This window comes from Phaseolus vulgaris, chromosome 5 (assembly GCF_000499845.2).
Source record: "Phaseolus vulgaris cultivar G19833 chromosome 5, P. vulgaris v2.0, whole genome shotgun sequence".
Classification (NCBI taxonomy): Eukaryota; Viridiplantae; Streptophyta; class Magnoliopsida; order Fabales; family Fabaceae; genus Phaseolus; species Phaseolus vulgaris.
Window position 1 is genome coordinate 4,027,991 of NC_023755.2, and position 23,163 is coordinate 4,051,153.

The window sequence follows — 23,163 nt, forward strand, 5'->3', positions numbered from 1 at the left end:
GGCCACAAATGTCGTTATAACATTACATAACTTACTACCCAATATATAAACAATAAAATAAAAAATAATAATGACGTGGCAGAAGTCGTGCCAAGTTGGCACGACTTCAGTATGACCGGGCAGAACTCGTGCCAACTTGGCACGACTTCAATATGACATGACAGAGTCGTGTCTAACTGAGACAATTTGTGCATATGAAGCCGTGCCGAATTGGCACGACTTGCCTAAATTTGTAATTTTTTTTTAAACGGACCCCATTTTAGTAAAAAGTAAAAAAAATAACTCCATCATGGTCAAAAACCCTGATTTTTATCTATAACAATATTTTAAGGGATTTTTTTTACACATTTTGTTTTCCAAATCGTTTATAATATTTAAATATAATTAATTTAACAATTATTTATTTTAAAATAAAAATTTGAATTTTAAGGAATTTAGAGAAGTTTGAATTTAAAAAAAAAAACTTCTTACCACTTTACTTTTTAAATAAATATTTTTTAAATTTAAATAATTCTTTAAGCTAATTTTTGTTTTGATCTTTTATTTTTTTATTGTTACAAAATTACAAGTTTATATGTAAATTAGTGTTTTTGTTTATTTATATATATATATATATTAAAATTTATAATAATATTTATAAATTTATAATATATTAATTCAATAAAATTATAATTATTATAAACTTATAATGAAATATAATAATAAAGAGAACACAACAAATTTTAAAAAATACAAATATACATGCAGAAAAACACAGGCTGTCTTTTATAAAAAAAATTGTTTTCCTTTTTGTTTCATGTAAATTCATTTCTTTTTATTTTATCCTACTTAATTTATGTTAATCTTTTCGATGTATATATATATATATATATATATATATATTTTGTAGTTCAATTTATGTGATATTTTAGCCCTTTTGAAAAATATTTAGAATCTGACACTAAATTATTTACATATTAAATGGATAAAGAATGAATATTTTACACTGATTAAAACAATATAAAATTATAACCATAATTTCTTTTATGGAAATCAAAATTCGATGAAAAGAATTAAGGACCAAATATAAAGTACAACTATATTTCAGATTAAAAAATATGTACATTTTAGATATACAAATATATCCAACTAAATTGATCATTAAAAAATAATTGATGAAACTTCACTGGTGTTGCATATAACAAACACAATAAGGAGAAAGTCATGCAATGCACATTACAAAATGTAAACAATGAACAAATGAAGACATTTTAGATGTTGTGAACAACTTCGTGTTTGTTTAAATATATTGACAATACTATATGTAAATACTGTATGTAGTTTATATTATATACAAATTGTTTGATTAATTAATTCCCTTTTGATAAAAGATATCATGTAAACCATATGGGAAACTCATTTAAACAAAATCATTTAAAATAAAAAAAATGAAAGGTAAAATAAAATAGCATGAATTCTTATAGATTGTTTATATATTGGAGTATATAACATCATTAATTCCATAATTCTTTCTCGAAGAAGAAGAGAAAAAGAATAAAACGTTTGTTGTGGCTACATCTACAATATTGTTCGGATGGATTTGCAATAATAATTTCATATTGATATAAATAATAATTTCATATTGATATAATGATTCAAGTATTGTTAAGTATGAAGCTATGACCAATTGGATTAGGCTGACTAGACACCATGTTTTAGTAAGTGTGCCTCCCTCTATAATATCTCTATTTAAGAGACCTTTGTAGATGTATTGTAACAAACAGAATGAAAACCTAATTAGTTGTCTGTGGACGTAGGTCGTAGATTGGCGACCAAATCACATTAAACCTCGTGTTGTTTATATTTTTTGCAGTTGATTCGTGATTGTGTGTTGTTAATTTTCCTATCAAATATCCAGTGAAGACTTTAGAAAAAACAATACTATAAATAAATGATAATAGTTTATCAAATGATAACAATTTATTATCAAATTATTGTCCAACAACAAAGCACTTGAAAATAAAGCCGACAAAATATCAACTCTATCATTTTCAATGTGGGGGAATTTCTAACTAAAGAAAAGCAACCTAATTTACCAAAGAAGCAACAAAACCACAACATTGATAAGCTCCTCAATTTCTGAATCGCGGCCTAGTGCTCTCAACCCTCTTTGAACGAGGTTTGGAAGGAATTTCATAATTGGGTTCATCAAATTTCAACTTCTCACTGTTGTGGACATTTGAATTGCCATAAATTGTGATAACACTTTCATTCGTGACCTCTCCTTTACAAACAGGACATTCCTTTACCTTTAAATAAGCATATGGCAGTTTAAGAAAGCAAGGCCAACAAAACAAGTGACCACAACAAGTCAAAACAGGATCCTTTGCCCTGTTCAAGCAGACATTACAATGAAACAACTTTGCAGCAAAACCCTCTCCTTCATTGGTTTTCACCCCCAATGCTTTAGCAACCAAATAACTAGCCCTTCTTTTTTCCTTTCTCCCATCTTCTATCATCTCTCCTTCAACATCATCAACACCAACCTCTTCATCTTGAAGATGAGCAATTGTTACCACTTCTCCTGCAGGGTTAACTATTTGAATGGGAGCATGAGTCAGTGGTTGCCTCTCATGTTGCCTAGCCCTAAAAGCTACAGCTTCTAGGCTTCTGAAACGCTCTTCTATCCCATCCAAATGATACTGTTGATTCAAATCAACATCCATTGCAAACTTCAATCATATGCTCAGGTTCATCCCCTCAATAATACCTTATTTCAAATGCATCAATTTCCTAACGCAGTCAAAACCACAGACTGCGAAAGCATAAACAAAATCATCACCAAATTATTGTTTCATACATCATACAATTCAATTAATGATAATCAACAACACAAACAAAAACACTCTTAAACCTACATTATGATCCTTTTGTAAGGCACACTATAATCTATGGCCACCATTCACCTTAATCAATCATTTCAAACCTAAAATTCATATATTTTTTTTATCAACAATAAAAAATAATAAATATGAACCAATTCAGGAGTGATCCAACCTTTATACATGAAAGACAACCTTTAACCTCCCATTCTTATCTAAATCTGAAAAAAAAAACCTAAAGTTTTCACTCATACACCTAAAAAGGTACATCATGATATTATTCCATTGCAAATCAAAGGATCAGACACCAATCAGATAAGGAAAAATATGCAAAATGTGACTTAGATGTAATTCAAGATCAAACCTTAAGTTAAACCAAATATTTCAACAATCACTCCCAATTTTCTTTTGTTTCACTATGTTAAATTTTAAAAAGGTATCAATATATATAGATACATCTTCTCTTTTCCATCTCATCCCTTATTTTGTTTCTGATTCACTTTTCCTTCCACTCGTATAATTTTAAAGAGCCACTCATTTTTCTTTTCTCCCTTATAAAACCCTAAAATTCAAACATCAAATAAAAAAACAAAAAAATAATCGATTATTGATTAAGAATCCATTAAAGTAAACAATGCAGGGACAAAATTAATGAAAGAAAAAATTGATTGGAGAAAAAAAGTAGAGAAATTACCTAAATATTGTTGATAAATGTTAGTATGCGATGAACAATTGGGGTGGTTGTGATTGCTCTAAACTTGTGTAATGCTTAAAAAGCAAAAGATGGTGTTGTGATGGGAGAACAATGTATACGAAAGGGTTCGTCGTGAAGTTAAAAACAAAAGGCTTCTAATGTGGATGTACGCAAATAATAGTTTTTATAATTAGTGATGCTAATGAGGGTGGAATTGACTCACACACACGTACTAATCTTTATACTTACCCTAATACAATCGAATACACGTACTAATCTTTGTACTTATTTGTATTTCATTGCAATCTACCTCAATGTGAAAAAACTAACATGAATATTAATATTTTATATTTATATAAATTTCAACATAATCTATAATCTACACATGCTACTGTCATACGAGGAACACAAGTAGTGGTCTTTTATTTATGAGGATCGGTTATTTAGATATTTGAAAACTATATATACATATTATATATATAGAGATAAATGTACCAAAAAATATCATAGATTCATAGATATACTTAATCAAAACATTTAATTTCTTTCAAAAAAAATCACAAAAAACTTAATAAAGAGAACCTACCGTCACATAGAGACAATCAATTTGCCTATAAATAAAGTCAAGAACGACAATAGAAAAGAGAAGAAGAAAAATGAGAAACACGAAAAAGAAGTTCAGTCACCAGAGAAGAGGAGTTCACCGCATAAGGGCCACGAGAAGAAGATCCTTGAAGAAGAAAATTTTATTTTGTAAAGTAACTGCTCAAGCAAATTTTAATATTTGAACCACCCCTAACCTAATCTGAGGCTCAAATTTCTATCTAACACCATTTACACTTTTATTTATAAGGCTGAAACACCTTTTAGAAAAGCGAAACCATCTTTCAAGACAAACTAACCCACCTTTTAAAAATTACTAAACCATTTTTTTATTTTATTATATATTTTTTAAAAAACTGTATTTTAAAATAAAAAATGTTTATGTTATTTTTACTTTTTTATAGATAATTATTTAAGTTTTTTTTATTTTATTTTTTATATAAAATTATTTCAGTACTCTTTTGATTTTATTATATAATATTTTTTAAATAATTATATTTTAAAATAAAATAAAAAATTATGTTATTTTTACTTTTTTATAAATAATTATTTAAGTTTCTGTTTATTTTATTTTATTATATTTTTTAAACTATATTTTAAAATAAAAACTGTTTATGTTTTTTTTTTTACTTTTTTATAAATAATTATTTAAGTTTCTGTTTCTTTTATTTTATTATATTTAATAAAAACTGTATTTTTAAATAAAAACTGTTTATGTTATTTTTACTTTTTTTTATAAATAATTATTTAAGTTTTTTTTCTTTTATTATATTTAAAAAAACTGTATTTTAAAATAAAATCTGTTTATGTTATTTTTACTTTTTTATAAATAATTATTTAAGTTTCTGTTTCTTTTATTTTATTATATTTATAAAAAAAAACTGTATTTTTACTTTTTTATAAATAATTATCTAAGTTTCTATTTTATTATTTTTTATATAAAATTATTTTAGTGCTTATTTAATTTTGTTATATAAGATTTTTTTAAATAAATTCTTATATTTGTTTATTTATGTTACTTGTTTGACTTTGCTGGTAGAGAGAGACGATAAGTCAAACAAAGTTAAAAAATAAAACCGTTCTTACATAGAATCATCGTGAGAGTGTTCTCCCTCATAGACTTCTAGTCAAGTGTAAATATTGTTTACATACTTGTTGGGGTGGTGTTGCGAGAATGCATCATCATGCTGGTACAAGGAAAAATGTCATTGCATCTACATCAGTTCCAGATGATGTCAAAGACATGTTTATGAAGTTATTAGAAGATAAAGAAAAAGTCAAATAAGCAAATCGTTAAAATGGTTTTGAAGAAGTGGATATCCAAGATTAGAAGGGGACATTGGAGTCATTTTCCTGTAAAGGAAAACAAAAAATGATGAATGAAGTGTTTAAAGATAGAAAGTTGGTGATTACGAACATCTGCAAATGCATATATGGTAATGCTTTACCATTTAATTTGGTAAGAAGTTCCTTATTTGTTCAAATGTTAAAATATGTTGTTGAATATGGAAAGGGTATAAAGCCTCCTACTTATCATGAAGTTAGGGTGTCTTATTTGAAAAAGTCAGTTGACAATATCTAAGCTAGTTTGGAGAAATATAAATTTGAATGGGAAAAATGTAGGTGTACTTTGATGTGTGATGGTTGGACAGATGGAAAAGGAATGTCTCTTACCAATTTTTTGGTGAATAGTCCAGGTGGAACAGTTTTCTTAAAATTTAATGATATTAGTAATGTGATCAAGGATGTCAAATAAACGTTTGAACTATTAGATTTTGTAGTAGAAGAAATTGCGAAGGATAATGTTGTGCAAGTTGTGACTGATGGTGCTTCTAATTTTGTGGCAGTGGGAAAAATGTTAGGAGAAAAGAAAACAAAATTATTTTGGTCTCCTTGTGCAGCTCATTGCCTTGATTTAATTCTTGAAGACATTGGTAAGATCCCAGTATTTTATAATACCATTGCAAATGCCAAAAAGATCACATCTTTCATTTATAGGAACACATGGGTCCTAAACTTATATAGAAAGTATTCCAAAGAAAAAGAATTAGCTCGACCAACAGTCACGAGATTCGCAACTGCTTTTCTTACCCTACAATCCATAACACAATAGAAAAATGCTATTTGAGGTATAAGTGTTTCACAAGAATGAACAACAAGTAATCATGCTAGTAAAAATGAAGGTAAACAAGTGGTGAACATTTGTTTAAGTGATGATATGTTCTGGAAATCCATCCAATATTGTTTGAAGTTTGTAACTCCACTTGTGAAACTATTAAGGCATGTAGATGGAGACGCAAAACCTGTTATGCCATATATATATGAAGCTATGGATAGAGTTAAAGTACAAATAGCCTCAAATTTCAAGAATGAAGACTCTCGATACAAAAAGGTGTGGGAAATAATTGATACTCGTTGGAATTTGCAATTACATAAACCTCTCCATGCTACTACTTACTATCGTAATCTTAAGTAAGTAACTATTATTGTTCTCGTCGGTTGACTTCAGAGGCAGGCAGTGGCTACTCCTATTTCTGGTGGTTTGTGTGCTCCCTTAAGGTGATAGAGAGTGGCTTCGTTGAAACAGAGGGGGTCCTACTTGTTGATTGCACTCCGACGATCAAGTCAGTACTAGGCTAAAGAACAATGAATAAGTAAAACAGTTTCAGTCTTAGAAACGGTGTACCTTTACCAAGGATCTCAACTCCCTTTTATAGGCTATTTTTAGGTTAACTTCCCTATCCCACGAGGGCCTTTCCATAAGTGGAATTAAGGTTACTAGGAAGACATCTTATTGCGTGTTGCACAATCTTAGTGCAACCGCTGCACAAGACTTTCCTCTTCTGGAGTGCAAAATCTTAACAGTATGGCCGTCAAGGTACCAACTCATGCACCAGCGCTGCGGGGCCATCTTTTTTATAGGTGTCCTAATTATTCACGTGCCATGCATGCAGCTTTCCATGGAAACCCTAGTGCTCATGGGTCTTGGCGCCTCCAGGGAATACTTACTTGTGTTAGACATGAATTTACTATACACACCACATCCATGAACCCTCCCGTGATTTAGGTCTTTCTGATATCTAGATGTCAGCTTATTACTATCTTTGGGCCCTACTTACGTGGCCCATCGTCGCGACCAGACCACTGACGTCCGATGTCAATATCTGATGCCGATGTTTGTGGTCTGGCTAGTACAATTATTAATTTATTATTACCTTAATCATTATTGCAAATTAATAATAATTTTTGTTTCAATAATTTTTGTTTCTTTTGATCATATTTCATTATGACAAAAATTTCAATGCGGATAGTGAAGTTTATATGGTTTATACGAGACCATTGAAATAATGATCCTAGATAGAAGGATTAGATTTTAACTTGATCAACAACTTGACAAATTCAAAAGAGCACTAGGATTGTTTGGAAGAAGCATGACAATAGATACCATGGATAAGAAGCATCCTGGTAAAGCATTTAATTGATCCTAAATAGTTTCATAAAAAGCATAACAATTTGAATCAAGATTTATTAATGTTAGCTTTTTGTTCGAAATTCCAGTTCTTTGGTGGGAAAGTTATGGTGGAGAGGGTAAAAAACTACAAAATTTAGTAATAAGAGTTTTAAGTTTAACTTGTAGTGCTACTGGGTGCGAAAGAAATTGAAACATATTTGATCAAGTGCATACTAAAAGAAGGAATCACTTAGAATAACAAAGATTAAATGTTCTTGTCTTTGTTAAGTATAATCTTCAACTTGAGATGAGACAAAAGGTTAAAGAGGAAAAATGGATACTTATGATCCTATATGTTTATCTGATATGGAATCAAACGATAGTGGATTACTGAAAAAGGAAGATCTTTGCCTACCAAATGATGTTTCATGGATTGATATACATGAATCTTTTACTCTTGAAGAGGGGGCTCCAAGCAACAAAAGGAAGAAAGGTCCAAGAAATTTAACTACTAAGGTTGATAGAAGGAGAAAATCTACTGTAATTGCAAATGATGATGAGATTGAATATATGATTGAAGATATGGTTGAAGATGTGGAGGAAGAGGATGAAAATGAGCTTCAAGAAAATGTTATATTAAAGAAAGAAAATGATCTAATTAACTTTGATCTCGAAGATGATGAATGAAAGCAGGATTTAAATATAGAAAATATTTTACATTATATTATATTTTCTGATAGTGTGGATTGAACATTTTAACTTCATATTTTGATCTTATAGATTGAACATTTATTCATGTTACTTATTTTTATTTAAAAATATATTATTATTATTTTATTCATAATCAGATTTAATTCACACACTATTCAAAATATTAAAAAAAAAACTATTCACGATTCCAATCTCGATTCTATAACCATGCCTAAAACATCCAACCACACCCGGAAAGCACCAACATCACATATTGAAATGTCAGACCATGAAATGTGTGTCCAGATGATGCCTGGTTTCCTGCTGGGTTTTGATTTCCAGCATGTATTCCTTCAGTTTCATACAGACACCAACCTAGTAAAGGATATATATATATATTGCATAATACATGTAAAAGACAACATTTACTGACTTCAAAGTGTACTAGTGACTTGAGCCCATGCCCACATCATTTCCTTCCAAACAATGAAATTTATCATTAGCATAGTACAATACTACAACAGATGTCCGATAATGTCTTAAAACCTGACAAGAAAAAATAAATAAAAAGGACCATCATTGCAGCCTGAAGTTATATATACCTCGGTTACTACTTGTACCAGTGGGCTCATCAGCACCTCTCAACCTCTTAAATGGTTAAGGATCTGGTTATAAAACAAAGAGATGAGTATCCATCAATATTTTCTTCTGAAACCCCTCAACATTCTCAGTTTTCTTTTCACCTAAGCTGTCAGGTCCATCAATGTCCATGCATGTGATCTGCTTAGCCACATGGGCTTATTCTCTGTAGTGTGTGATCTAGTAACCCTTCATCATCTAATGATGCTTCAGGTAACTGCCATACCATCGAAAAGACAAATTCAACCACAACAACTCCAGCTTCCCACAACTTCTGACTGTATACTTCATCACCTTTTATTTTTATTAGAGTGCAATTTTTTGTCGTGGATGATATATGTAACAAAACCTATGCATGCGAATGTCATTAGCACCAAATGCACACAACTTCTTTGTAATCCACTAATTATCTGTCTTCGATCTTATGTAATGTAATTCTCATACAGCAAATTTTCTTCAATCATTGCAAGCACCCTGAAGTTGATTTCGATCTATCTATTTAAGGATGGAATGCATTGCTGCAAGAAATTCATTTAGAAGTAATTTTTACCTTATAAAGTTTAGTAAAATAAAACAAAAGTTAAATGATAAGAGTAAAATTCTGAAGTGCCTGTCCTTAGTGTCATTAGGATAATATAATACACACTAAAAATTACTGCACTCTTCTACGTAGACACACTTCTTAAATTGTGTATCCATATAGGACATACTTGGACACGCTTCTTAAATTGTCTGTCCGTATCGGACACACTATCGAACACTGACACAAATTGTACAACACATATTAGTGAAGTGTCTAATTCAAAAAAATATTTTTTGGATCTCTGATAAATTAGAGAGCATCTTTGAGACCTAAATTAGTTTTTATTATTGTTAAATAATTTCTAAATTGGTATCTAATTAACTACCAAAATTTTAATTACCAATTATTTAGATTCTAAATTTGGTAGCAAAAACCTTGGTAGTTAATTAGATACCACTTTAAAAACCATTTAACAATAATAGAAACTAATTTAGAAACCAAAAGTTTTTTTAGTTTATAAAATGGTCTTTAATTTAGTCACTAATTATTTTTTGCCTCTAAAATTGTTTTCTATTTCATTATTTTCTTATAGTTCTAGCACGATTCCAACACAAGTTTAAAAAGGACATATACATTAATTTTATAAAAACTTAAACTTATTGGATAAGTTATTATGATTATAAAAATAAAGAACAAATCATTTTGAACACGACATGAGAAACATTTTTTCTACCACAAAAAAAACTCATACATACTTCTGCACATAAATCTTTATTATCAATTTATATAATTCATAATTATACTAGATTCGTGTCTCATGTCCTACACTTTAGAAATTATACATGTCCTACACTTTAGAAATTATACGTGTAAAAGTGTCTAAACACCATTGTTCGTGTCAATATTTGTGCTAGGTGAAGTCAATAGGGAGGGTAATTGTATGCAGCATTTTTCTTGCATATAAAAAAATACTATTTTCAATTAGAGCCTTAAACGACCCTTTTGGATATGAACACTAACAGTTCAAAAACAAATACTCCTTATTAATTTATTTAAAATAAAGACCAGAAGAAATCACTAGAATGAAACTACTATTTACACAGTATTGGAGCATACATTGCCCAGTATGCCTTCTCACCAATATATTATTAATCAACAAACCTATAACTGAATGGAAAACTTTGCAAAGTTTGCAAAGTATTTGTTTTAAATGGTGCGATTACATGCCTCAAACAAAGCGCAGCCGTGAGATTTGATTGTATAAGTAAACAAACCTGCTTCCATCTCAGGGACAATTTCACCACTTGTTGAGAAAAAGTTGTTAATTGGAAGAGTTGTGTCAACTAAGCAGTACCATGACATCCCTTCTGGAGGCAGTGGTAAAAGTGTAGTTTCTTGGTGATCAGCTGCATTGAAAGCAATAAACAGATCCCCAGATATATCAGAAGATGATTCAGTCTTCAAAGTCATGGCCAGGAACTTGCATGATGGATCTTCCCATCTCAGTGGAGCCCCATCACTTCCATACCATTCTATGTTTTCTTCTTTCAAGAACCTCCTTCTTTGAAGAAGATCACTCCTCCTCCTTCTCAGTGAACTCATAAAGAAAATGAATTCTGAGATTTGTTTACCAAACCCTGTTGTCAAAGAACTCCAAGTGATAGGCTTTATATCATAATATGCAGGAAAACCACCAGAGTAGTGGCCACATTCATCTCCCATGTTCACAACAGGTACTCCTAATGACACAAACAAGATGAAGAGGAAATTACGGATTTGTTTGCTTCGTCTTTCAACGACCTTCATGTTGGTGGTGGGTCCTTCTTCTCCACAATTCCAACTTAATTCTTCATCACTATTGAAGCCTACCAAGTCTACAAGAGAAAATCCAGACCTGGCAATGTAATTAAAAGAGAATGCGGGGCCTCGTCCGCCAGAAAACATGTCTCCACTCCCACAAAGTCTTGTTGCAAGGTTGCTAAGAAGATTTTCACCCCTTAAAAAGTTCCTCACATCATTGCAGAATTTTGCATTCATTTCAGCCCATCTCATCCAATGAGGAAAGTGAATTTCCTTCACTATCTTGTCATGAGGATCCCAACCATCTGCAATGATTTTAGTCTTGGAGAGTACTGGGTCAAAAGCAATTGCTTCAACTAATGGAGGTCTAGACAAGTACTCCCCATGAAATCCCCTCAGCAGGTGTGAAGCATTTATGAAAGAGAAGCCATCAATGTGAAACTCAGTCACCCAATGTCGCAGACTATCCAGAATCAAATTTTTCACTATAGGATAGTTACAGTTCAAAGCACTCTGTATCTTCAAATCACCATCTCCATTTGCTAGATAGTAGGATGAGTCATCAATTCCTTGTAGAGCGCCAACCTCAGTAGTGTTTGAGAAAACTACTTCCATTAGAACTTCTATCCCATTGGCATGCATAGTTTTAACCATCTCCTTCATAGAGGCCATAGTAGACACAGGATCACCAGATGGTCCATAAATGTGCATCAGGGAGAAAAAATGGCTAGGAAAATATGGTCCTTTTTTTTCATCAAATGTGAAAACCGGCTCCAGCAGAACAGCATTTACACCTAGATCTTTAAAATGCTGAACCTTCTCAGCCAAACCAGTAAATATCCCAGCTGAACCACTTGGAAGTTGGCTTGACTTATGCTGTGTAAAGCGCTTGACATTCAACCTATAAACCACTAGTTCCTCCATGGGCAAATCAGGGTGGAAATCACCACCCCAGTCAAAAGCAGGTTCCTTTCTCAACCATCCAAGATTCTGCACTAGTCCAAGACCACCAGGATAAGAATGACCAACAATCTTAGCATACGGGTCCAAGACAACATGCTCAGCAGAACTATCACCGTTGTGAACACCCCCTCTGCAGCGATAACCATAGCTCACGTAACTCTTGACACTCTCAAAGGACACATGCCACATGTCACCTGACCTATTCATAAAGGGATCCAAATCAACTTCCAAAGCAGGCTTCTCCACACCTTTCTCATCATACAAGCACAAAACCACACCCTCAGCATGTCTTGAGAAAATAGCGAAATTCACAGATCCATCGGGAGAATAAGAGAGCCCCAAAGGACCCGGGTAACCCGGAAGCATCCCAACCGGCACGCAAAAATTCGTTTCCCTATGGCTTATAATCGCCAACCCTCCATTCAAAGATGACTTCAAGAAAAATGACAAGTACAAAGGAACATATTTGGCCTCAAATTCCAACTCAACTCCAAACTTGCCAACAGAAGTTTGCACCAAGCGACTAACATTCACCCGCTTTGCCAGATTCCCACTCAAACCAGTCGAATCCATATCCACAAAACAAAATGAATAACTTCTATACACACCCCAACACAACACCAATGTTTCACTGTCACCATAATGATTCACATTCAACGAAGAAATCTCAATGTAAACAAAACACCTATCTTTTTTGTTTGTGACATAAGCTTTCACCAATCCTCCACCAGTTTCCGTCCTAAACAAATACGGCACCGCCCCTTTTAGCTCTTCGGGTCGGGTAACGGTCCCGACTTGCTGCTCCGACTCTTCAATGGACAATAGTGAAGTGGCACACAATTTGGAAGGTGGGTTTCGAAAAAAGGGGAAAAAGAGGTTCTGCAATCCAAGTTGGTGGTGCTTCCTTTGGATCAAGGATTTGTGAAAGCCAAAGCATTTGGCTCCGAATCTGTGTTGATTGAAAGAAATGAGTGAGAATGAGAAGCCTGACACAACACTTGCCATAATTGAATCCGAGGAAGGAAATTCAGTAGATGCTAATTAGAGCATTGCATTAGGTTGGAGTGCACAAGTGATGAGTTCATTCGACGGTGTTTATACAGTCTTGCAGATAGACAACATCCCACAAACGAAACAAAACTCTTCAAAGGAAAGAACGAAAGAAGCATTGAAAAGTAAAAATAATTAAGAGATGTCTGTTTCTGATAATAGTTACATGAAATAAAAAAGTAATTTTTGACAAGGAAGGCAACGGTGAGGGGTGCATGAGAGAGTTGAGAGAAAACAGAAAAGATTTGTCCTTTCTTTCTTCAAAAACGAAAACAGCAGGTGCAATGCGGTCCCTTGAAGGATCATGCGACACAACACACAATCTCTTTCTCTTTTATCTCATTATTCCTCTTCATCCTCTTGGGGTGTGTGGAATCTATGAAGTTTTTCTTGAAAAAGACATTGAAACAGGTTGTCTCATATAACAGGACAGTGTGAAACCTATGCATTCTGATGCACCGAAACTGACACTGGTTTTATACTTAGGAATGCTAACACAATGGGACTCACACGATATTATATATATATATATATATATATATATATATATATATATATATATATTAAAAAATAAAGTAATCAAACTTTATAATATAATTTTTTTTTTTAAAATACAATATATTAAATTATATTATTTTTGAATAATTTAGATTTTTGCTTATTTTGTAAATATTTTATAATCAACTATTTAATTAATAGAAACAAAATTAATTAATTTAAAAGATAAAAGATAAAAATATATTTCTCTTTATCATTATACAAAAATTAAATAGATAAATGAATGAATTAACCTGGTCACACTGCATATAAGTAGCAATGATAAGCGACAGTAAGAGAATTTTAACATAGAAGCAGTATACTGGAATGAGAGAAAAAAAGGATTATAAAAAAATTAAGAGATCTATTATTAGTAAAAATGTTAGTTTGTCAACTATAATTAAGGGAAAGAGGCATTCGTTATTTTTATTTATTTATTTATTTTATAATTAATTTAGTAAGATGTTTCTAACTTTACTTTATTTATTGTGAAATATGTCTAATTTTATTTTATTATTTATTTATGAATTTTATATATATTTTGGTTAAGTAAGGGTTTTTTTTTGCTTTTTCATAGGGTATCTTTATTCTATATTTTATCAAACTTCCATTTGCAGCTACTTATTTACATGGGTACTATAAATGGTTTAACATGTTTTAATAATATTTGTAGTGATGTGTATGAATGGTTCGGAATATTGTCAAAATTTTGTATGTTTGGATAGTTGGGGATGAAATTACTTATCTTCCTTTCACAAATAACTACCATACATCATGACACGGGATTATTTGCAGAAAAGACTTAATCAGATTTTAGAGCAAGATTGATAAGTACTACAAATTACAAATTCATTTAGCAAAAAATTTCTTTCTTCCATTTGAACTAATTTTAATAATTTTTTATTGGCTTTAATAGGTGTAATTTTTGTGGTTAGCCAATAAAAAAATTGTAGAAGTAATAATATAAATCACAATTTATTAGATTTTATTATTGAACAGGTTGGAACAAAGAGAACGATTCAAACACTCTTCGGTTAGTCGGTCAGCTCTTCTTTTAGTCAATCGGTCCACTCTTCCTTCCTTCCTCTTAAAGTGAAGTCCTCACTCTCCTTTCGCTGCTCTACCTCTCGTCTACGTAAACTCCAGGTTCGGATGGTACTTGCAAAATGCACTTTGACGATCAAGTGAGAATTCGGTATTCGACATTCGACGTTATTAATATTGTATGATGAGGTACATGATTCTTGGAATTTGTGCCTATTTATACGATTACCATGGGCCCTTTGTTATTGGGATGGATTAGGGAGTTGGGTCATGCTTAAGAATTCATTACCTAGCGCTTGAACGTTGATTAATCTCGTTAATCTTGTTTAGGCGTAACGGTTTTGGTTGTGTCGATCGTATGGGCCGTATCGGTACAATCACATTTCTTTTTTTAAATTTTACATTAATGAAAAAAAATATCTATGTATAAATATGTTCTTCTATTATCATGGATTTCAATTTTTGGAAAGTATCTTGGTCATTCAATAATAAGGATTTTTATTTTAAATGAAAGATTTGAAGACCTATTACTAGTTAAAGAGTGGATCATTTCGATCTTTAATTTTTAGATCATCTCGGATCTATGAATGGGGTAATCCCAAAATTCAAAGAAAAAAAAATAAGCAAGTGAGTTAGACAAAAATAGAGAAGAAACTTTGGGAAAAAAGAAGTAAATTTAATAAAATATTACAAAATCAAAAGTAGCTCTAGTATATGGTTAAATGAATGAATATCCTGAAGTTCATATGAGAGTTGGTTTAACTATCTTAACTATGGTAAAATATTTTCAAGATGGTACTGAGCAAGATGCATTTCTATTTATCAATAGTATATTTTGTCTCGTAAAAGTAAGATCTAAAGTACTTGCTTGATTGGGTCGAATGTCCTCTATTATGGGTTATCAACCCACTCTTAATATTGAAATGGGTTCTTTATAAGAAAGGATAATTTCTATCAAAGAAGGGTCCATAACTTCTACTTAAGTAGTTTATGTACCTGTAGACGATTTAACTAACTTTGCCCCTGCTACAACATTTGCACATTTAGATGTTACAATTGTATTATCAAGAGGAATAGTCGCCAAAGATATATATCCAACAATAGATCCTTTAGATTCAACCTCAACCATGCTCCAACCTCGAATCGTTGGTGAAGAACATTATGAGACTACGCAACAAGTTAAACAAAATTTACAATGTTACAAAAACTCTTAAAACATTAGAACTATTCTTAGCTTGAACGAATTATTCGAAGAAGATCGCTTAACTATGGAAAGAGCATGAAAAATTGAACATCTCTTATAAAAACGTTTTTTCATAGCAGAAGTTTTTATTGCTTTGAATGGAAAATATGTTGGTATAGTAGAAACAATTAGAGACATTAATCTTCGTGAGATATCTTTAACCTCATTTTATTTAGTTAATATTATCATCATTACTTGATAAAGTGCTTCTAACCAATCTTATTTAATCATTTCTTATTATTTAATTATATATTTAGTTATTTCTTAATTTTAATATGCATTATTTTTCTTTGATTGGTTAAATATTTTCTTCTTCTCATTATTTTTCTTAATTTTTATACTTTATCATAATAATTATTACTATTAAATATAAAATTCTTCTAATAATTATTTGTAATAAATGATCAAGATTTGATGAAATTGTATATATAAAATAAAATAAAATAAAATATATTGTTGAAATTGTAAAGGTTATATTATATATATATATATATTTATTTAGTGTTGCTTTTAATATTAAACTATTTTACATTATATTTGTTATCCCTTCCTTATTTTTTTCTTTTATATATAATATATGGGAATATGTTATCAACAATTATTTTAGCATTTTGTTTTACTAATTGGAATATAGATCTAATTACCAACTCAGCCTTGACTTTTTCTTTTGACATTGAATCATCAATTATCTTGGAAGGATCAATAGTGGTCATCTTTTATCTACCATCCACCATCCACACCAGTCATTTAATCAATATGTTTCCACCAACAATATAATGTATTAACAACATAAAGAAAGAAAGGATTATAAATAAATAAAACTCCTCTTATATGATGTAGTAATAATAATATGAATGTTGTAATATATATCTTTTGTGTGTTGGTGTATGAAATGTGATTTTATATCTTGATTTTGTTGATATAATCTATTAAAATATGTTTTTAATCCATTAAAATAACTAAGGAGTGAATTTTAAACGATTTTAACATTAAAGAATAATCTTAATCTATTAAGATTGAGAGTTTTAGACTTAGAAGGTTTAAATGAAATTAACATATTAAAATGTTTTACTTGCAAGCCTAATAAGATTAAGAATTTTCTTCATAGATTAAAAACATTTTTAGTTCATTAAAATTGCAAATAAGGTAAGAGAGACCACTCACAACCCTTTAAACAAGAAATTAACTCAAACACAAGATCAAAACACACAACAAGATCATCATCATCTTCTTACATATTATCATCCTCAAGTTGCATATGTGGTTGGAAACATCAAATTTTTAAACTTAAAAGTGTCAACACTTTTAACTTTAAGTTTCAATATCAACACTCAACTATGGAGTATGATCCGATATGTCAAAAAGTTTCTCTTCGCCGTGTAGTAAAGGCCAATGATAATGATAACTTCTATACATACATTGTTCTTTCTTTTAACCAATAAATGAAAATATAGCTATTTATTCTAAATAAATTACACATATTTGAAGTAGCACGTGTAACATAAATACAAAATAAGTGCTACAACAAATTTTCAATGCATTTATATGCTTATATTATTGGTTGAATTTTTTTAATGATTATAAAATTTTGATTCTTTAAACCAATTAAGTGAACAATAAGATTTTTTAGAATGTATTGCTATACATTAATTTGTATACCAAATATGTAATAAGCAATAAATATTTATGAGTACTCTTATAGGCCACTTATCAATCTTCGCTAATAAGAAAATTATTTTCTTAACTATTTTAAACTCTTGTTTATTTCTTGATTTTACTATATACAAGTGAATGAGATAAAAAGCTTTTTATAAAGTAGAAACATATTTAACTTTTAAAATAAAAATGTATTAATTAAAATTTACAATCTTATTGATGTTTGTATGGAGAATTTTATAATTTTCAAAAAAAATTAAATTGAATTTCGAACACTTTTATTTTTAATTTTTTTAATTTTCAAATATTTTATTTAAATTAATTAATTTAAATTTAATAAATTTAAATTTATTTATTTTAATAGTATTTCAGTTACTACCAAATATAAACATTATGCTAAAATAACATTAGTGAAATCAATAAAAAAAATCTCTACATATATATTTACTAAAATTTAATTCCAATAAATTTTAAATGAAAATATGGTTAACTTCAATTGATATTGATTGAAAAAAATATGAAGAGACATCAACTGAAAATAATTCTAGCATACACTGATAAATTAATAATTCCAACAATATCTCAATAAAAAAATAACTCTTATAAACTTAACTAAAAAATTCTAGCTTACATCACCAACGTACATATATTCTCATTAACATTGATAAAAAGCCCTAAGTAGCATCATCAACTGAAAAATAAATAGTCCAACATACTGATAAAGAAAACTTTAATTAATATTAGTTGGTAACATTAATTCAAAAAATCATTTTGATACTAGACAAAAAAACACCATTGAAGTTGACAACAAAAGTCTTGAGAAACATCATATGAGAAACAATAATAACCTATATATGCAAAAATTAACATTGACGACGATGACTAAAATATAATCACAATCAAATTTAATCTAAAAGATAAAAGAAATCTTTGATGACAATAGTCAAAAAAATTATGTTAAGCTATCAATGTCCCAACATGACATCTCGACAAAAGCGAGTTAACAATACTTCAACCAAGCTCGATTAATTAAAATATAAAAAAATAAATGAATTTGAAAAAGTAAAAAGTATGAAGAATTTCAAACTATGTAAAAATTTAAAATTTTCTAAATAATCAAATTATTCTTACAATTTTTAAAACTTTAATTCTTTTAAATTTTTCTATAAAAGTAACAGACATTTTTCTCTTGTATCTTTTGAATTAAAATATGTCATAAATATCTTATTTCAAATGGTTTCACTCATATTTTTTTTTATCTCACTTCAAAGAGGGTGAAATTCATCATAAATTTGTTTATTACTATACTTAAAAATTGAAAGGAAAATACTTGATTGATCATTGTGTGATGCACATATAGTGCATGCAAACATCACAAATAATTCAGAGTAGATCCCATGCTGCTCTTTCCCTGTTCATGTGGCCAGTGTGCAGACAATTTGTTTTCCATGTTTGAAAATGTCAAATAACAAGAATTAAGCAACATCCTTTTTGCAACAAAAAAAAACACCCCTCTTGCAGAAACAAGCTCCTTCATGTCTCAATAACATCAAAAGCATCAAATCATACTAGGAAATGGATCTGTCTTTGACAAGTGTTTGAGCACAGTGCATGAGAGAGCTCTGAGGTTAAAGTGATTTTGATGAATCCTAAGTAAACTCACAAGGCACAACCGAAGTTTGTACATTCAAGAGTTAGGTTATAAAACATAATTCACATTATCTAAAACTAAACTAAACCAGATCCAACTACTTCTGCATTATATATTTCACATCATTTTATTTATCTACCAAAAAGTAAAAACAAAAAACTTGTTATGTAAGCAAAATAACTAAACTTTGGCATCGGTATCATCATCAACTTCTATTTTTACTGAGAAAACATCTCCGGTGAAAAATTCTCCGCGCCACCCTCACGGTGGCCGTGGGTGGCGGTTCCGTCGGTCTCCAAGAACTGAACCCTCCTCCTCAAATCACCCAATTGCTTTTCCATAAACAAAAGTTTCTCTTTCAGCGTCAAATTCTCTTCTTCGAGGTGCGCGAGATGCGAGTCCTGTTCATCAACCCTTTTGTCCAAGTTCTGTTCCTCGCCGGAATTAGGGTTCACCATCTCGAACCTGCCGGGGCCGGAGCTGTCGCCGGAGTCGAATTTTTCGGGCCGGAGCCGGATCAGGCCCTTCATGGAGCCGTATCCGTTGAAGCCCCACTGCTCCTCCGTCGCCCTCTCGTCGAACTTCGCCGGCGAGAGCGATCCTGCCGGCGAAACCAGCGGCGCGATGCCGCCGCAATTCTTCGCGCGGATTATGAAAGACGTCGTGTTGAGCGGCGCGAACGGCGGCGTGAGTCGGTTTCGGCCACCGCCGCGGCCGAACGTTCGCTTCGGGTTGTGAATCCGACGACCCTTTGCGGCGGAGCGGTTCGCAGTTAGTTGTTTCGACTCGTTCGGGTTACCCAGTTTGAATGTATGACCCAGACCCGACCCGGTTCGATAAAAGTCTCTTCTTTTATTCCAATTGACCCGACCCGGATGGGGTTTGAACGCCGGCGACGGACGAGGGAGCACGGCTGCGTTTTCTGGCGGGTACAGCGGCCGGGGATTCAGCCAAACCGTGTAGTTTTGGTTATCCTGAAAGATCTGAGGGTGATGCATCATCATTTGTTCGTTCATGAAAAAAAATTCCCTGAAAAAATTCACATAAAAATGAGAAGAAAAATATCAAAATAAAGAAAATTAGACAGAAAAAAGCTAACAAAAATAATGATAATAAAATAAAATAACCTGAGTATTTTTAGATCAAATTTCGTTTTTCTGGAGTGAGTGAGAAAATGGTCTGAGAAAACGTCACAGTAAGAGAAAAAACTAATTGCTTTGCCCATTACTTACATCATCTATGCTGTGATGTTGAAGGAAGAAGAGAGAATAAAGATCAACGGTTGGATTCGAGTTTAGTTGAAATTAGCGGTGGAGATTTGACTGTGTTGTTCAGATAAGAAGAATCAGGTTCTAAGAGGAAAGTAGAATCAAAGTAGTGTGCAATTTTTTTTCACATCAAGAATTTTCACTATTTTTGAAACCAAACATTAACATGTTCTTAGATATCGTGACACCATGATCGTTGATTTAAAGATTTTTCACCTATGAGTTGAATCAAACACAGATTTTTCATGGATAATGTGGTTTGTAACTGCAAAATGCTTAGTAATTCTGACTTTTGATTTCTTAAATTTTCCATAACTCTGTATCATGTATATTGGATGGTGCAACTTGTAAATTTGTAAAACACTAGTACCACCATTATTTATTTATTTACATTTTTTTTTGCATATATGTGCGGAAAAGATGAAGTTTATATTCCCATAAGTATAAACTTGTGATTATTTTTTCTTTATTACTTATAAAAATGGCAGCAAAATGTTCCATTTATGTGTAAAAGTGTTGTCATGTTGTACAATGAATTAAAATAGGATGACTCTTTCCTTTTATGTTTTTATATAAAAAGTACACTGATACGTGAAGTTATTATAATGGGTAAGGTTTATAATTTACACATATATAATTTTACGTATTTTTATATTACAAAACATAAGTTAAAAAATGGTATAAATATTTTTTAAAAATAGTAGACATTCATAAAAAAAATATTAAATTTAAAAATTGGATAAAATATAATATACATGACAAATAATCTAATATTTTTTTAGTTTCTAAGAGTTTTCTTCATTTTATATTGCAACGTGTATATTTAACATGTTAAATAAAAATAATAAATATAGACCACTAAGTGGGATTTGTAAAAGTAAGTTGCGATATGGTGTTATTTGTAAAAGTAAGTTGCATACACAAAAGATGTGGTTTCTTAATACATGGATGAGTATTATCTTTAAGAATTTATTTGCAATATGTTACACAAATCCTGTGAGTGGTATGACAATGATTAAAGAACTAGCATACTTTTATGAGTGAGGAACACAAATATGAGAGGAGAAGAGCGACCAAAAGTGTTTTTTCTAAGTGAAGACTTGACTTACACAGTCATAAGGTTTCATGCATTTATATGAACCAAAGACAATAAATAAATAAATCAAGTGGTAATAAAAACTATACCTACTTGTTACATGCAAAAGGGATAATTAACATGATTTTGAACTGAATTGTTCACAAAAAAAACCCAAATGAGACCCATAACTTCTTGTGTGCAAGACCCACCCTTTTTGCTACTCACTTTGAAGGTGTATGGAGTATCTTGGTATATAAACACTTTGAGAGTGTGTAAACTAAATAATGTAAAACTATTTTGTTTTTTTTAGTGCCCACTATTCACAACAATTCCTCACATATTGCAAAAGACAAGAGAAAGAAAGAAGAAAATTGTGTGTCTCATATAAGATGTAATGTATTAGAGTTGGTATAGCAGATTATATGAAATAGTCTTAAATTGAGAAACTTAACACCTAGTGTGGTTGGTATAACAAGCTATATGAACTAAAAACACTTAATGTATGCTAGTGGTTAGCCAATCACAATACACCCCCATAATTCTTGTTGTTATTGTCATGTTACGCTTATTAGGTCATGTGTGTATCTGATATTCATGAGTGCTCAAGAAATCTTGCCAAAATCTCATGCAAGAGACCTCAGTTTTCACTCATATAGGTAATTTCATTAAGTGTGTGTAGTAAATCATACCCACTTGTAAAGGATATGAAAATCATTAAAAAAATTATAAAAATTTAAAATTCCACATATATAGAATTTAAATATCCAAAGTTTATTTTCTCAATGATGCAGTATTTAGCACTTTGACACACCATAGGTATTGACAAAGTTGGTTTTAAATCAATTTTAGTGCTAATAGAATTGACAAATGGTTTGTTTTTATCTATATAAACCTTATTCATGGATCTCCAATCACAAAGATTGGGTTTCCATCACCTATTTCTTTGTAATTGGCTCGAATCTCATTCCCTTTTATGTGTCTAAAATTATGTTTTCTTAGAGGTTTCATCGAAGAATCTGTTGGATTTTGTTATGACCTAATATAATGAATGAAAATTGTTCCACTTTTTAGCAACTATGTTATCAAATTATGTCTCAATTGTCTATGTATTTTTTCCATTGTATATTTTGTTTTTAGCTATAACTATTGTCGATTCACAACCACAAATGCATTGACATAGATGGGTTGGTTTCATTTCTAAATAGAATGTTTGGTAAAAAAAAAATTTAACAACCCAAATTTAGTTCCAGCCATTTCAAGAGCAACAAAATTTGATTTCATTGTTGATCTTGAAATAATTTTTTATCTATCTAATCTCCATCTACTCACAACACACAACCACTTGTAGATTCTGTCTCATTTGAATAAGTAATCTAGTTAGCATCATTGTACCCTCTAGTATAATGAGAAAT

The 23,163-nt window shown here is 30.8% G+C and overlaps 2 protein-coding genes and 1 long non-coding RNA gene across 3 annotated transcripts; all 3 read right to left on the reverse strand.

Annotated features, from left to right (window-relative positions):
- Positions 1-1,905: 1,905 nt before the first annotated feature.
- LOC137836219 (uncharacterized) lies at positions 1,906-3,718 on the reverse strand. The gene is made up of 2 exons (XR_011085212.1): positions 3,556-3,718; positions 1,906-2,794 (listed from the first exon to the last, which is right to left on the reverse strand). It is a non-coding gene; the product is annotated as an uncharacterized lncRNA (long non-coding RNA).
- Positions 3,719-10,483: 6,765 nt separating this feature from the next.
- On the reverse strand, positions 10,484-13,495 carry LOC137834906 (isoamylase 2, chloroplastic-like). Its single transcript, XM_068643138.1, has one exon. It carries the CDS (start codon positions 13,227-13,229, stop codon positions 10,668-10,670), a length of 2,562 nt encoding a protein of 853 aa, XP_068499239.1. The 5' UTR covers positions 13,230-13,495; the 3' UTR covers positions 10,484-10,667.
- A 5,882-nt stretch (positions 13,496-19,377) lies between these two features.
- Positions 19,378-20,677, reverse strand: LOC137834907 (uncharacterized). Its single transcript, XM_068643139.1, has 2 exons — positions 20,533-20,677; positions 19,378-20,434 (listed from the first exon to the last, which is right to left on the reverse strand). Exons 1-2 carry the CDS (start codon positions 20,628-20,630, stop codon positions 19,624-19,626), a joined length of 909 nt encoding a protein of 302 aa, XP_068499240.1. The 5' UTR covers positions 20,631-20,677; the 3' UTR covers positions 19,378-19,623.
- Positions 20,678-23,163: the final 2,486 nt, after the last annotated feature.

What these genes read in the sequence shown, in the direction of transcription:
- LOC137834906 (XM_068643138.1), bottom strand. Translation starts at nt 13,229, where the DNA reads ATGGCAAGTGTTGTGTCAGGCTTCTCATTCTCACTCATTTCTTTCAAT.
- LOC137834907 (XM_068643139.1), bottom strand. Translation starts at nt 20,630, where the DNA reads ATGGGCAAAGCAATTAGTTTTTTCTCTTACTGTGACGTTTTCTCAGAC. An exon ending in TTTGATCTAAAAATACTCAG is followed by an intron (nt 20,435 to 20,532) that starts GTTATTTTATTT and finishes GAATTTTTTCAG; the next exon opens with GGAATTTTTTTTCATGAACG.